At 33.1% G+C, this 16,946-nt stretch overlaps 1 protein-coding gene across 3 annotated transcripts in view; it reads left to right on the top strand.

Annotated features, from left to right (window-relative positions):
• The window catches only part of Katnal1 (katanin catalytic subunit A1 like 1), an 82,584-nt gene that overhangs the window by 3,443 nt on the left and 62,195 nt on the right, over window positions 1-16,946 (top strand). For all 3 annotated transcript variants that reach the window (XM_046454083.2, XM_046454082.2, XM_046454084.2), the window contains exons 2-3: window positions 12,635-12,810; window positions 14,493-14,653. In XM_046454083.2, coding sequence (XP_046310039.1) covers window positions 12,649-12,810; window positions 14,493-14,653 — 323 coding nt within the window. In that variant the 5' untranslated portion in view covers window positions 12,635-12,648. The remainder of the gene's footprint in view (window positions 1-12,634; window positions 12,811-14,492; window positions 14,654-16,946) is intronic.

Here is a 16,946-nt window from a genome sequence, read left to right as displayed (position 1 = left end):
AAATAAAGGTATTGTGTCCAACTACAACTAAAAAATAAATATTAAAAGAAGTTCAAGATTTTTTTTTTTTAAAGTCTTATATCTTTATCCAATGTGACAGTTCTTCCTTAATACAAAATTTCCAGTCACTTGGCTATGAGGAGAAGAAGATAGTAGCTAAAAATGGTTCCTGGGCTTGTTGTTTTTTTTTTTTTTTTGGTGGCAGGGAGGATTTATAAGCTAACAGGGAAAGAGCCAAAAAGAGGAAATGTTTGAAGATGAAGGAGGAGGAAAGAGCTGGTAGAGGTCCCTGACAATTTAGGGAGAGATGGCATGAGCAGTGTGAATTGGTCTTGGATTAATTCATTACCTTTAACAATTATCATTTAAGTGCGAGCTGTATTCCTTGGCAGTGTGCTAGAGTTGATAAAAGGAGGTGCACTGAGAAAGGTAAAGTGAGAATGGATTTTGTATTTGTACATTGGATGGTAGATGAAAGTTGAAAGCTATGGTCTCTAAGAGGTGGATAGCAATAAAGGTCAGCTGATGTGAGAAGAGATTCAGGAGAACAATAGAGATTTGGAATAGCCACTGTGGAAGATGAACTGAGTTAGTACAAGCAAGAATTGTTTCCCTGAGCTGAAGTTAGAAATTGGTAGTGTATGATGACTGGAAAACATGCTGTCCTATGATTTTTCCTCCTTAAATTTTGTTTGTTTTACTAGTGAAGAACTTAAAATATTGGGGAAACTAGTAATCTAATGTGTAGCTGGAGAGAAGAGAATCCAGGAAAAGAACTGGCATTTGGATAATTTTTTAACCACTGTAAATTGTGTGCTAGGCATGGTGGCATAATCTCAGCAATGCAGTAGCTTAAGGAAGGAGTACCACAAGTTTGAGGCTACTCTCAGCAATTTAGAAAGGCCCTGAGCAAGTAACTTATCAAGACCCTGTCTCAAAATATAAAAAAGATGGGATTTAGCTCAGTGGCAAAGCACCTCTCAGTTCAATCCTCGGTCCCCTCACCACCGCCCCCCCCCCCCCCCCGAAAAAAAAAAGAAAGATTTGTCCATTTAGCTAATAATTATTGTCTGTTTTTCATAAATTTAACAGTAAAGTTAGAAATGTTCTTATTTACCTTTTGTTCAATACTTTATTTTCTCAATATTTACAATGATGTTTTTTATATGAAGAATGTTTCCTTAAGTATTATTTACTGAATGTGAGGCAGTGGAAGATGTTAAACAGATTTGTTGTCTAATTCTAGAACTATAGCTCATTTTCTGTGTGATTATCGACAACTTTTCAAACCTGTTCTTTTTATCTCATAAAGGGTGTTAATACTTTTTTTTTTGGGGGGGAAAGATTAAACAGTTTAATGGAGATAAACCATAAGCTACTCCATAACATCTTTCTCTTCCCCATCTTTCCTCCCATCACTAACAGTGTAGCAACTTTGTTCTGAGAAAAAGGGCATGTTCTATGATTTTACATTTTATGTTAAGCAGGTATATCCACTAGTAGTTACATTATAAAATAATGATTTGATTTTATAATTAAACTTTTTTTTCCTCCCCAAAATGAAGCTTCCTTAAATGCTGTGTTATTTTATAGTCTTAACAGTAATGTATTTTTGTCTTCAAAAAAACAGGAAGTTCTACTGGATGGTATGAAATCTCAATAGCTCTAAAATTCTTTGATTCTCTGGCTATAACTCATTTCTAGTCTGAGGTATAATCTAATTTCACTGATATTTGAGCATCAGTTTGCGAATAAAAATGTGCATATTTTAATACACTCAGCAATATTAAACATTTTTCTCTCCAGTGATAGCTATACTTATAAATGGTAGAACTAGGGAATGTATGCCATAGAATGCCTAATAAACTAATTGTAAGGTCCTTGCTTAGCATCTGGATGGCCGTCTTAAGTGACAGCCACCATTTTAAGAAAAATTTCTATTTCCTGCTCAAGGGCATTCTGGAGAAAGGCTCACCACTCCCTCATACCAACTCCACCCTTAACCGCATTAAGACATGCCTGGCTCTAATTCCTTCTCCTGCCCCATAAGAGTCCTGAACCCCAAGCCTGTTTTGCCTCTATCTGTTTTTGGAGAGATGGCCTTTGATTTGTCATCTTGACAAATAAACTCTCTGCCTGGTCTCTGTCTCCGGTTCCTCGCTTTCCTTTCACTAACTGTAATAGACAGTTGCCAAATAAATTCAAGGCATTGTGAGAGTGGTTAAAAAATGGAGTCCTTTTCCAAGGTGGGGTAAATACCCCTGGCTGTCTTTTTTAAGTATGTTTCTTTTGCTAGGACTGGTTTGATGGTGGTGCTAATTGAAGGTAGGGAAGGGGAACAAATGACCTTTGAAGTCCTTTCTAGCTTTGTTTCTGTCCATTAGTAATCAATAAAGCTCCTATTAAGCAGCCTATTGAAAAATGGGCTTTAGTTTGAAATTTTCATTCTTTATAAGTATTTTTTTGGTATGAAGCTATTTTTAGTTAACACTTTAATAGTTTTTAATTTTATCTAGGTATTGTTTTTGTGTTTTATAATTTTATGCTTGGTTACTAAATACTAGTTGTATTTATGTTCCAAGGTATTTTAGAATTCTTAATGTAATTTTGTGGACATTTGTCAAGTAAATATGCCTTGCATTTTAAGAAACACTTGTCTGTATATTGAACATGGTACCCAACCTCTGGCAATACACAAATAAGCTTTGACTCTTTTCTCAAAGGATCCTTGGTCTAGTCAATGCTCAATAAGTAATTTAGTTGTGGTGTATGCTTGTGTTTTTAAAGGAGATACTCTCCCCAAAACAGTTTATTTCTTTCATAGCTTTCATCACTTAATATATTTTATTTCTTTTCACAGTTTTCAGTAGGGACAAATAATATAACTTCATTTGCTGTATTTCAGTATGCTCCTTTATTCTTATTTATCCCTCTGTTCCCATGAGTGTCTTTATATTTCAGTATTTTTTTCTGTCCCATGTTTTCCTATTCTTTCTATTTTTCTTGATGACTAGGATGTAGGAAGAGGAAATGAATGAGAAAGGGAATCAGTAAGTTCTGTTTTGTTTTCTTTCCTACCTAAGGGAGAATATAGATGAAAGCAGTATTTGACACATATTTTCTGATAATGAATATAGTTGTTATTATAATATTTCCTTTGTATTTATTATGGTTTAGGCCCGGAATGTCTCCCAAAGGCTCATGTGTTGAAAGTGTGGTCCCCAGTGTAGCAATGTGCAGAGATGGGCTTTGGAAGATGATTGGATCATGATAATTCTTATCTCATCAGTGGATTAATCCATTGATAGCTGAATGGAGTAGTGGAAAGTTATGGAAACACAGGTGATTGGGCAAGTTTGGAGGAAGTCCACTAGGGGCATGCCCTGGTGTTTCTTGTTGGGGCCCCTTCCTTCTTGTCTCTCTCTCTGTTTCCACCTGCCATGAGGTGAGCAGTTTTCCTCGTCATGTCCTTCTACAGTAATGTTTCTTCCTTGAAACCAGCTGACCATAGACTGACTGAGCCAAGGAAAACATTCCTCCTTTAAGTTGTTTTTCTCAGATATTTGTGACAGTTATGAAAAGCTGACTAATACAGTATTATTATATATTTTTTGAAGTCAGGAATTATGTTAGTAAACTCCACATGTCCTTACGTAGTTTCTTACAAATACATAGGTAATTGCATAATGACTTAGGTGCTTACTCAGTGGTGTAGATTGAATGATGAATGGATGAGCAAATAAATATGACAATATATTGATTGCTTAAAAACTATGGGATAAAGTAATATGAAGCAGATGGTTTTAAAAGTTTTATATCATTCAAAACACTGAGACTAAGAAGGAAATAACTTTTAATTATATAGGAAACATAGCTTATTTCTAGAATCTCTACTAATAAGCCCTTTATTTTTTCTAGCTGTATAACTTTAAAGGAACTGATGTATTTTGGAGGAACTTGAGGTAGTAGAGTATAAAGAGCCAGGAAGGCTCTCACTTAGTCACAACTTGATTCAAATTCAGGATCTATGAGCCTCAGCTGCCTCCTTTATTAAATGGAAGGGTAACTGTTTTTGTTTTATAGTGTAGTGAGGGTTAAATGAGATCATGGCTAGAAAGCCATTTTTATCATTGCCTGCTGTGGAGCAAGTATACAATAACTGTTACTATAATTTTCATATTTGAAAGTTGTTTATGCATTTAAGATAAAATTTACAGTTGAGATCTTTTTTAAAAAATATTTATTTTATAGCTTTAGGTAGACACAATATCTTTATTTTATTTTTATGTGGTACTGAAGATCGAACCCATGCCTCATGCTAGGTGAACATTCTACCACTGAGTCACAACCCCAGGTCTTAAGTTGTGATCTTGAGTCAAAGTGTCAGAGGAAACACATTTTCTACCTTTTGTAATGTGTTAAAGATGCCAATGAATTTAGTACATGGGCAGAAATTACTGTGGTTACTTCTGAGAAATATTTAAGCTCTAGATTTTTTTTGTTCCATGGCCAGCTGTTTCTGTTTGTGAAGTATTTAAGCTGTGAGTTCAGGGAAGGGAATAAATGAAAAGGCTTCATTGCTATTGGTCTTTTCTTATCTCTGGGTTTGTGATTAAGCTATATTCAGGGCAAGCTATGGTCCTTGAGAGTATTACCCAACATAAAGAAAGGGGAGGTATTGGGATTTTCAAAGTTAAGTATTTAAAATAAGTAATCACATAGTATGTTAGTTTATTGCTACTGAAACGTAACTTCAAGATGCATTAATTTGAGAAGTTGTGGTTATGTGTTTTCTTAATTGCATAAAATAAACTAGACTTTGCATGAAGTAAATTGGACTTTGGTGATTTGGGGAAACATTTTATTTTAAATATGTGAAACCTAGACACATTAGTGGAATTCAGTATTGTATAAAATGCTGAAAATCAAACTTGATTTTTTTGATACACTTAATAACTAGTGTTATTTACTTCACATTACTATAGTTGAGACTGTTTCATTGTTTCTAAAATAAGCATCTACTTTCAGGTGTTTATAGTTCATAAAAGGAAAAGGAGCAATATGAGAAAAATATGTGTGAGAATGAAAATAATTTAAAGCAGAATTTTTTTCTTTGCCTCCTATGTATTATAACTGAATTAGATCTTGCTCTCATAAAATTAGTTGGAAAAGATGTTTTCTTTCCTATTAAAAACCATTACTGTGGAAACAAAATAATTGAAAATATTATTATTTAATTAAATAAGAATTAAATTAATGACATCCCAAGTGGGCTTATGTTCTAGATATAAGCCACCTTTTAATTTTTTAGTTATATGGGTCTTGTATAAGGAACTAATTCAAATATGTGTGGAGAGAAAGCTTGTGTGTGCACCTTGTGGAGGATGGTAGTTCACAAAGAGAAGGGAGTGGTTAGAGATGGAGCTGAAGAGAGAGGTTGAAACCATGACTTTGTGTGTTATGTTTATATCTGTGTCATGAAAGAGTGACACATAATTAATTTTCTGGGACCAAATAAAGCAGTGTGCCTTCTTCTTGGTCTGAATATGAACTTGAACTAAGCTCTTTTCAATCTGAAATAGAACTCTCCTTAAAAGTAGTACTTGGGTCCATAAAGGGCAACATTACTGGATCATGTCATCAGTAGATATTATAAGATGTGGAATTCATGTTTTGAATACATGGTAAACTCAAAATAAGAAGTGTTGTCAAATATTAGAGATTGCTAAAACATGTCTTCTTTAGATTTAATTTAACCTGTAAAAAGCCCTAGAAACTCTTCTAATTTATATTAAAGGAGTTTTTTTTTTTTTAAATTCTAAATTTCAAAAGTATGGTTAAAAGCAAAATTACAGTATACCTTGTAGGAGTTTATAATGAATACTGGGATCAGTAGAAATGTGCTTCATAAAAGTAAGGAAAAAAACCAAGCAAAAGAAGGACATGATACATAAAAAAGGAAAAATGGAAGTGGCAGAGGGACTTTCCAGAATGAAGGGAGGTGCCAGTCCAGTAGCTTTATAGGTTGGATAAAGTGACTCTCCTCAGAGCAAAGCTCAGATTTGCTTTCAGCCTTGGAAGATACAGTATCTCCCTTTGGTATAAAGGGTAGATATGCATACTGTTCTCTATAATAGATTCAGGTTTTGTAAACTTAGGGTTCCTTTCCTGTAATTCAGCCTACTGCATATTTGGATGTTAACCTGGCCCTGTTTCCTGTAGGAATTGGGGCTTGGAGACATGGGGCAAAAACAAAAAACAAAAAACATACAAAGCAAAAACCTAGGAGGTAAGTTGACTTCTAGAAGCTTTATAGTTTTCCCCCCTCACAATTTTTGTTGGTTTGTTATAGTTGTACATACTGATGGGATTTGTTGGTATTTGTACATACAGTACACAACATAGCCATGTCATTTGGCCAGTATCACTCCCCAGCACTTCCTCCCACCCCTTGGTCTCTTTCCTCTAGTTATCTCCCTTTGATTTCCATAAGATCTGCCGCGCCCCCCCCCCCCCCAACAACTTTCTTTTCCTTTCTTCTCTGTAACTAGAAGTTTTATAATTTTGACTCTTTACATTTAGGTCAATAATCAATTTTTAGTTCATTTTTGTAAATGATGTGAAGTGAAGGTTGAGGTTCATACTTTTTTTTTTTTTTTTTAAATCTGGAAATCCAGTTGTTTAAGCACCTTTTTGTTGGAAAAAATTGTCCTTTCTTCATTGAATCACTTTGACATCTTTATCAAAAATTAATTAGGTTGGAAGTATATAGAATCTAATTTGTTCCATTGATCTATGTGTTTATGTCAGTCACTCACTGTCTTGATTAAGGTAGTTTTATGGCATACTTTGAAATCAGATGGTATAAGTCCTCCTACATTACTCTTGTTTTTCAGAACTGTTTTGCCTACTATATGTTATTTTTTTTTTTTTGTTATTTTTATTTCCATGTAAATATTAGAATCAGCTTTTTTTTTTTTTAATGAAAAAGACTGCTGGGGAATTTGGATTGGGATTGCATCGATTTTTATGGGTTGCTTTCAGGGTAATTGTCATTTTACCCATTTGAGTGTTTCAATTCGTAGCAACTTGTACACACACATCCATTAATTTAGGCTATCTTTAATTTCTCTTGGTTTTTGGTAATTTTTATTTTACAGATCTTACACGTATTTTGCTAAACTCATCTCTGAGTATTTAGTACTTTGGAGTGTTTTCACTGTTTTGATTCTGGTTTGCAGTTTTTGTTAGTAGATACAAATACAGTTGTTTGAACATTGACCTTGAATTTTTAAGGTCAATTCATTTACTAGAATTATTTTTAGATTCCTTAGGATTTTCTCCACTAGCAATCATGTTGTCTGTGAATAAAAGTGATTTTACTTCTTTTCTGATCTGTATGCTTTTTATTTATTTATTATTATCTATTACATTGGTTAAAACCTCTGGTTCTGATGTTGCATAGAAGAGTGAAAGCAAGGATTCTGGCCTTCTTCTTGATCTTAGGTTGACAACATTTAGTCTTTCACAATAAATACAAGGCTAGCTGTATTTCATAGATGTCTTTTACTAGGTTGAGGACATTCTCTTATATTCTTAGTTTGCTAATAAGCATGTTTATGAATTGTGTTGAGTTTTATCAAATTCTGCATCTGCTGATATAATGTTTTGTTTATGTTTTCATAATATTATTTGACTGATATTAAAATATAAACCATCTTGAATTTTTAGAATAAATCCCATTGGGTCATTATCCTTTTTATATATTACTGGATTGATTAAAATTTAAAGATTTTTTGTGTCTATGTTCATGAGGATATTGGTTTGCAGTTTTCTTATAATGTTTTTGATTTTGGTGTCAGGGTAATGCTGGCTTGAAGATATGTTAAGACTGGTGCAGTGGTACATGACCGCAGTTCTAGCTACTCTGGAGGATCACAAGTTTGAGGCCAGCCTGGGCAACTTAGTGAAACCAGTTCTCAAAAGAAAAAATAAAAAGGGCTGGAGTGGTGTAGTGTCCCTGAGTTCCAACCTACCTACCACACATTCTCATGAGTCAGAAGTGTTATTTTCTGGGAGTGTTTGTTTATAATTTGTTTATTTTTTTCCTTAAGTACTTTGTAGAATTCACTAGTAGAGCTATTTGGATCTGGAATATCTTTTGGGGGAGGAAGAATTAAATTACAAATTCAATTTATTCATTGATATAGGGCAAGTAGATTTATATAAGTTAACTCCTTTCAAATAAGTTTTGGTATGTTGGTATGTTTTGACTATCAAAGAATTTGTGTTTCATTAAGCTATCTTTTGCTTTTTAGTATCTCTAATTATAGTGATAACCTTCTTTCATCTTATATTGGTAGTGGTTTTTTTTTTTTTTTCTATTTCCTGGCCAGCCTTATTAGAGGCTTTTCATTTTACTGATCTTTCTGAAAAACTTACTTTTAATCACATTAGTGTTTTCTATTGTTTTTCTGTTTTTATTTCATTGACTTCTTCTCTTAGGTTTAATTTCCTTCCCACATGAGATTATAAATATAGAAACTATATATAATAATTAGCAAACTGAGTCCATGGGCCAAACCCAGCATGCTGTTTGAATGGCCCATGAACTAGGAATGATTTTTGCATTTTAAAAAATGGTTTAAAAAATCAAAAAGGATATTTTGTGATGTAGAAATTAAATGAATTCAGAGTTCAGTGTCTATTAAGTAAAGTTTTATTGCAATGCAGCCATATTGAGTTGCTTATGTATTGTCTGTGGCTGCTTCTGTACTGGAGTGGTAGAGTTGAGTAATTGTGTCAGAGATGTGACATTCTCAGTGCTTTCACTACTTTTTGGTGCACTGTAATCAGTGTTTCAAGTGCCATACTGTACGCACTTTATGCTCTTATGTTTTATCAGTGTATACACCTATAATGTCAAAACAAGAAATGATGAAAAAATAAACTTGGAATGTTATGCTTTTAAGACATAGTGGAGTGTGGATTATTGAATTAGATGACAAAGCATTATGTTATTACGCAGCGACGCTGTAGCTATGCTAAAGAAATACAGCATAGACTGACACTACTAGATGAAGCACTCGTCATAGAAATCTCAACTCATGAGAAAAAGTATTGGTTAGGAAATGTAGAAACTTAAAAAGGAATATCTTATTCCAGTAGAATTTCATCACAAAATTTAAAAATGAAAATGAGGTGGCAGCACCCAGAGTGAATTTCCAAGTGGCTCATTTGTTAATCAAGTAAGGAAGTTGTTTACCAATGATGGATTAACTAGATTATGTTGGATTGCAGCAGGCACAGAATTGTGTCTGGAGAAAATAAACTTGTTTAAAACTATTAGCCTTTTGGCATGAACAGTTGCTCGAAGAGTTGGGGACATCATTAATCAATTAAAAAACAAGGCAAATGATTTTGAGTGGTTTTCCTTGGCTCTTGATGAGTTGGTAGATGTTACCAGTACTGCTCAGTTGTTGTTTATTTAAGAAGTCAATGCTGAGTTTGAAGTTATTGAAGAATTAATCTTAATGGATGTGTGTGGGGAAAAATGTCTTAACAGACAAGAATATTTTCAAAAGGTTAAAACACTAATTCCATTTTACCTCAAGTGGAATCTGCTAAGATATGTTAGAACTGATGGTGGTAAAAATTTGGGTAGAACAGAAATAAGCTCAGGTGGAAAATTTTTTAAACTGCCGAAATGTAAGATATTTAAAGTTTATGGTTATTTTTTGTGTATTTCTTAGGTATTTTGTAGAGAATATTTAAGTCTGTTGTGTGATAAATGACCAGTTTTAGCATTTACTCTTGTGGTCTGTCTTAATTGTCAGTTCCATGAATTTTTGTTAGAAACGGAGTATTCTCACTTACCTCCAGCATTTTGGTGGCTTAACAATAAGGTTTATTGTGAACTTTTAAGCTTAGGGCTGAGATTAAATTTTTTTCTGAATGAGAGGAACTGCTGTCAATTACTATTATGGAACACCGAATGTGTTAGAAATCAGTGTTTGCTGTGGACTTGATAATGTTTCTTAATGAATCCAACCTAAAATTACAAGACAGAACAGTGCTTATTGAAGTTAATACCATGGTAAAGTTATTTCAATGCTAACTAATGTTTGAATTACAAGTAATATCAAGCTGTTTTATGTATCTTTCCATGCTGTCAAAATTTAAAACTAAGAAGCGAGGTCTCCATTCCCACCCAGCGTTATTGTAGATATGTTTACCAGAGCTCAAGCTAGTTTTAGCTGAATTTTTCAGTCTCTGATGGAATTGCAAGGAAATTTCCTTATTACAAAATCTATTTGGGTGTGCAGTAGAGGTACTTTTCTGCTTAACCTTTATTGGAAGTGCTTAATTTGCAGTGTACTGATATGCTAAAAGGTAAATACCAAGAGAAGAATAAATTCTTTAAATGCCTTCCAAACAGTGAACATGCTGAATGGAAATCATATGCTTGTGATTTGATATCAATATGTGGCAGTGCATAAGTGGTACTTTTTGAAAAAAGATATTTTCCAAGATGAAATATGTAAAATCTTATTAAAGATCAGCACTAATAACACAGGAGCATTTGTGAGTGATTTTAATGCTAGGAAACACTAACTTTGAATTCTAAGTAAATTATTAACCCTAGAAAGAGTTCTATGCTTCTTATTAGGAGACCTGTCCTACATAAAGTTGTGCTCTGTTATTAGTATTATAATATTTCAAATTTCATCCTTGAAAATATGGCAATTTTTGTCGTCTTATTTAAGTACTTACATAATGTCTTCTGTTTTGCTTGTGAATATTTACAGTCTAGACCTTTATAGAAAATGTTTGCTGTCCCTTTCTTTACATCAAGATTTTTAAAAAATCCTATATGGTTGTATACTTGCACTTATTAGCAGAAATAATGCTAATTAATTTTGTCTCCCAGTGACTTTAGAAGAAAATAATATATGGTGCTGCTTTGTTTCCACTGAACTGATTAATTGCAGCTTAGTCACTATAATGAAACCTTAGTTTTTTTTTTTTTTTTAAAGAGAGAGAGAGAGGTAGAGAGAGAGGTAGAAAGAGAATTTTAACATTAATTTATTTTTTTTAAGTTATCGGTGGGCACAACATCTTTGTATGTGGTGCTGAGGATCGAACCTGGGCCGCACGCAAACCAGGCGAGCACGCTACTGCTTGAGCCACATCCCCAGCCCTAAACCTTAGTGTTTTGTGTTAATGTTCTAAAGTTGGACAAGAGATTTTCCATGATTGTCTTGTGTTCTGTGGCTAAATCCACTGGAACATTGAAATTTCTTACTGCATAGAAGTAGTGTGTTGTTTACTCAAGTATAATTCCCAAGTAAAATAATGCTGCCTTCAAGGAACTTATACTTGAATAAGTGGCAAATAGTATTTTAAAATACAGAAAGCAAGTAACTGCTTTTAAGAATGTACTGGCCAGTTGATACACTTAGAACTTGTTATGGTTAATTTTGCAGAAGAATTTTTTGAGCCCCTTAAGAATACATAAAATATTCAGAGTCAGGAGAAGTCAAGTTACCCAAACCAAAGTCAGCCATAGAGAAATATTTTGATGTTCTCTCCTGGGTAGACTCATTGGTTTACTGTTCCAGGAAATAAAGAAGTGCAATTTGGATTCTTGCCCAGGATATCATCTTCTGTGTCTTTGGACTTCTATTCTTGTGGTATTGGGGAAGAAAGTATTTTTTCATAGAAGCCATAGATGATTCTAGGAGTCTTTTGGGAAGCCTGGAGAAAAGCCAGAATTACTGGGCTCAAGGGCTTTGGTGGAAACCAGAGGTTTAGAAGGTATTCTTCCTACCATCTTATAGAAAAGAAAGATTAATGATGGTCATTTGGACCGCCAAAAGCTATAGAGAAATACAAGATTGTAAGAGATTACAAGTTGAGATGCAGAAAAAGGTTCACAGTTTAATTCATTGTTTTTTGTTTAGATTTAAGTTGTATGGGCTAATTAAATGCATGATAGCATAGACTGTTTTTTGGATGTGTTCTGTATGTATGACTTGCTTCCTCTTGAGTCCAAAAAGTCTCAGTGGAAACCAATTTTCTGTAGTTTTAACTGACATCAGTGGAAACTGTAACATATTCATATATGTATGTGACATTCATATGTTTATTTCTATGTTGTAAAGAACAAATTGAATAAAGCAAAGCAAAGTCATTTTTACTATTATTGTAGTTTTTGATGATTATAAATGAGCAAGGAAAACTAGTGTCCAATTCATGTGCCTTCAGATAATTCGATAGTGTAGAGCTGTGTAAGTTCTTTCCCTCCTGTTTCCTTGGGTGTTCTTTCCAAATTGGAAATTTTGTTCAGTATTATAAGATGATTTCAGGTAACCTCAAAGAATGAAATATAACTATTTTGACTTTCAAAGTAGTTTCAAGCAGATATTTTAAAGAATGATAAAATAAAAAAAACTTTTGAAAATTTTTATTGGAACATTATAATAACATATAGTTTTGGGATTTCTTGTTATATATTCACATGTACAAAATATACTTTGGTCAATATTACTTCCCAGTGTCTTCCCATTTCCTTAAAAAACATTTTAAAGTCAGTGCTAAAAACATTTAAAAAGTCATCACATTTTACGTTTAGGTCTCTGAAATAAGATGAATTTGGCTGAGATTTGTGACAATGCAAAGAAAGGAAGAGAATATGCACTTCTTGGAAATTACGACTCATCAATGGTGTATTACCAGGGGGTAATACAGCAGATTCAGAGACATTGCCAGTCAGTCAGAGACCCAGCCATCAAAGGCAAATGGCATCAGGTAAGATCCCGTTAAGGCATTTGATGAATTAGGGTGCAGTGGTTTATTATATTTGAGAGATGAGAGTCAGAAAATTAGTTTGAGATTTTGTAAGTAGTTCTTATTTGTCTGAATACATTTCAAAGTACTCTTTCTGATGTCTTATCGAGTTAATAGTTTATCTGTTTTTGATGATGTATTTTATAAGGTATATTTTGAAGATATTTAACTTTAATTTAATCTATTTTTAACTTTTTCAATTTTCATGAGTGTTGCCTGACTACACATTTTTGAAGTGATGTATTTCTACTTGCCCTTTCTGTTTTTCATTTTTACAAGTAGTTTTGACATAGTTTGTTAAACTTTTTTTTTCTTGAAAGGCTTCTTAAAAATCCAAATGAATCAGTAATCTAATAAAAACATTAACATATTTGCAGTCTCTTGACTATACAACTTGATTATATAATAAAAACTTGAATTATAAGTTTTCCAATTATTGTTAAGACTTAAAATCCTTTTAAAATTAAAAGTACAAAGTCAGCCTTTCTTTGAAGTTTCCATTCCATGTGCTAATGCCTTTCAAGTATGTCTGATGATTTTTTTTTCCACTAGTCAAAAATTAGTGTTCTGCTAAATTTTGAGGGGAAATTTCGAGGGTAAACTTAAGTGTTACCGGATTATGTTGAATGAGAACACCATGGTTGCTTTAACTTTGGCTGAAAATTTTAGTTCTGTTCTTTGTACTACCCCAGGCAGAATGGTTTGTGTGTGTTAGTGGCCATTTCTGTTCAGATATTTCTGTTGTTTCTTTCCATTAGGTTCTGAAGGTTCATTTCTCTTAGTATAGCATATTATGTAATTGCATATGTTAGCAGTTGAATTTCACCTAGATTAGATTTTTCTTTGGTTCTGTAACTTCTTTATATATTCTTTTCATTATGTTGTTCAAGCTAAAGACAAAGGAAAATGTCTTATGTTATGCTTTACAGTAACATGTGCTTTCTGGTTAAAAACAGTAGAATTGTTAAGATGAATTTATAATAATTTTTAATCTTTAACTGTTTATTTTGAAAATCAATGTGGGTTCAGAATTTGTAAACAATAATTTCCACAATAGGTGCTCAGTTACGTTTTTTAAATGTAGGGGGAATCTTGAGTTAAAATAAATGAAAGAATTTAGGCTGAAAGAATCAGACTTGAGTAATTTATAATATTACAGTGCTTCACACTTTCAGAAACTCATGGCAGGCATATCATACTGATATTGGGCTCAGGAAATTCTGAAAATTTTGGCTGACAAGTTTTTGGATTCTATTTACAAATATACTAAAAGGATTAGCATAACAGATTTTGGGGAATGGTTAACTTGTGACTAATTTACATTGCTTGTTTTAAATTGTATTAATGATCATCATAGTCTAGTACAAAGAAAGTTTCATTATGGTAAATAAATAATTACTTCCCGTATGAAAAGGTATGTAACTTTGTCTTTTTTCAAATCAATCTCTGCCTTTCTCTGTATATTACTCTGAATAGTTTTTTTTTGTTTAAAGTGGTTGTTGTGATATTTTCTAGTGATTCATTTTTGCATACCTTGAATGACATTTTAAAAACTTGCAATTAATTATTTACAGTCTATAAAAACTTTAGAAAGTTTTCTAGCATAAAGTCTTTCTTTTTTTTTTATTTTATTTTATTTTAAGGTCCGGCAGGAATTGTTGGAAGAATATGAACAAGTTAAAAGTATTGTCAGCACTTTAGAAAGTTTTAAAATTGACAAGCCCCCAGATTTCCCTGTGTCTTGTCAAGAAGAACCATTTAGAGATCCTGCTGTTTGGCCGCCTCCTGTTCCTGCAGAACACAGGTAAATTTAGACTTCATGTCTTTTAAGGAACTTTTAGATAATTGATATTCATAGTGAAGCTTTACTTGAACAAAGTATGAGATAGCATTTTTAGAGGAATATAAATTTAATATTTGCTTATAATTTTTACACCTTATTGTTTTAAAGTTTGTATTTGATAAAAAGCACAAACAAATCCCTTGTTATATATTTTGCTTTTGGAATACTTTACTAAAATGGTAGTAATAACAGGTGTCCTAAAATTTGTCAGTTAAGAGGTTTTTTTAGGTTGCATAATATTAGCATCAAAATTTAGAAACTTGGATAGTTTTTTTTTGTTTGTTGTTGCTTAAAGAGACTCACTACTTCAAATGAAATGGTGGAGAATTGAATTCATCTTGTTGGGCCCACAATTTCCAGGTTCTTAGAGTAGAAGGACTTTTAATATCAGATTTCTCAATGTGTTGTATAAAGCGCTTATCTCCCACCAGTTTTCTCTGAAAACCAGTCTATGCATGATCTATATAAGTCTCTTTCTTACTCTTTGTTTTCTTGTCTAGACCCAGTGTGTTCGTTCTTTAAGGAATATCCATAATCCCCATCTCTAACTCAGCAATTCATATTTATTCTTCAAGTCTCTGCTCAACTGACTGCTTTCCTCTGTAGTCCTTTTAGTCTGCATAGCATAAAAGTTTGTTCAGAGTAGTTATCATGTTGCATTTATTTTCCTCTTCACATGATTAAAGAGCTTTGCAAAGGCAATGATCATGGTTTTATTTACATAAAACAAAAGCCAAGTAACAAATTTCTGTTACTAACACAGGATTTGGCATATGGTAGGAATTCAACCAAGGTTGAATGAATAACTCCCTTAATTTTACAAGTGAGGAAATTGAGGCCTGAGATGCCCTGACTTGTATGTTAGGTTAGACCAGAATCTTAGTTTACGCCTTTTGACTTTCTGTGGGCTTTATTGTGAAGTGGTATTGTGGCCAGAGTGTTGCATCATAGAAAATAAATTTTCCTTTGGTCAGTAGCTATGATGATCTGTTTCACTGATCTCTGGAAGTTTTCTAAAAACATTCAAAGGGACTGTGAAAAGTGGTTAATTTATTTTTTTCAGGATTTTTTCCACTGAGTTACAGATAATTTTGTGACTCCCATGGTAAAACCACTAGATGAAGATTATTTTTTAAGGACAAGTGTAGATTTTTTTTCCTCCAATGTAATCATCAGGTGTTTTGAATTATGGGGATTCTGATCCCTCAAAAGGCAAAAACTGTCTCAGGGGTTAGAGAATTGTTACCTTGGAAGTTCCAAAGTGAATACTGGAAAAAAAAAATAATGGCATTGTGATCTTTCAGAACTTGAAACAATTTCTGTATGTGTGTATAATAAAATAACTTTTTTCCCCTTAGAAGTCGTTAATTCTGAAATTGATTTCTAGTTTGAAACTAAAAGCTGACGATAAATCTAAATATAAGAATACATGTTCTGGGCTGGGGATGTGGCTCTAGCAGTAGCACGCTTGCCTGGCATGCGTGCGGCCTGGGTTCGATCCTCAGCACCACATACAAACAAAGATGTTGTGTCCGCCCAAAACTAAAAAATAAATATTAAAAATTCTCTCTCTTCAAAAAAAAAAAAAAGAATACATGTTCTGAATTGCTAGAGCACCATGATTCATTTAAAGAAACAGTGCCAACAGATTAAAAACTCTGATATTCATGGCTTAAACGGAATAAAAAAATTATGGATAACGTTTCCCATTGATGAATACTGACCCAGAAACTCCTCATTAGAGCAACACTGGAATGGTTGCATCCTGTTCTTTTGTCCTTCCTTCCCTGCCCATACTCAGATCTGATTTATTTTTGTACTTGGTTTTTAATCCTTTTTTTTTTTTGTTTTTTTTGTAGTTGTAGATGGACAGCATGCCTTTATTTTATGTGTTTATTTTTATGTGGTACTGAGGATCAAACCCAGTGTCTTGTTCGTGTGAGGCAAGTGCTCTGCCACTGAGCCCCAGCCTTAATCCTTTTTCACGAGGAAAGATGAATGGATCAGAATGTATTTCTTCAAATCTCCTTTCTCCAAATTTTAAAAAGCTTATGTGCATGTATGTTTTCCCTCTGTGGATCAGAAAAGCAAATCTAAGACTGTGTTACCTGGGCTGTGGGGGGGATCCCATTTTTACATATATCAGTGACAATAAGAAAACATCTGACAACTCCAGGAGGTTTTACTAGAGTTGGATTATGTTTAGTACTTTGAGTAATAATAATATTTTCGAACTTAATGAATAAAATCTTTA

This window comes from Marmota monax, unplaced genomic scaffold (assembly GCF_021218885.2).
Source record: "Marmota monax isolate L192 unplaced genomic scaffold, Marmota_monax_Labrador192_F-V1.1 WCK01_AAM20220418_F8-fsc00011, whole genome shotgun sequence".
Lineage (NCBI taxonomy): Eukaryota > Metazoa > Chordata > Mammalia > Rodentia > Sciuridae > Marmota > Marmota monax.
This window is presented reverse-complemented; position numbering and strand designations above follow the sequence as displayed.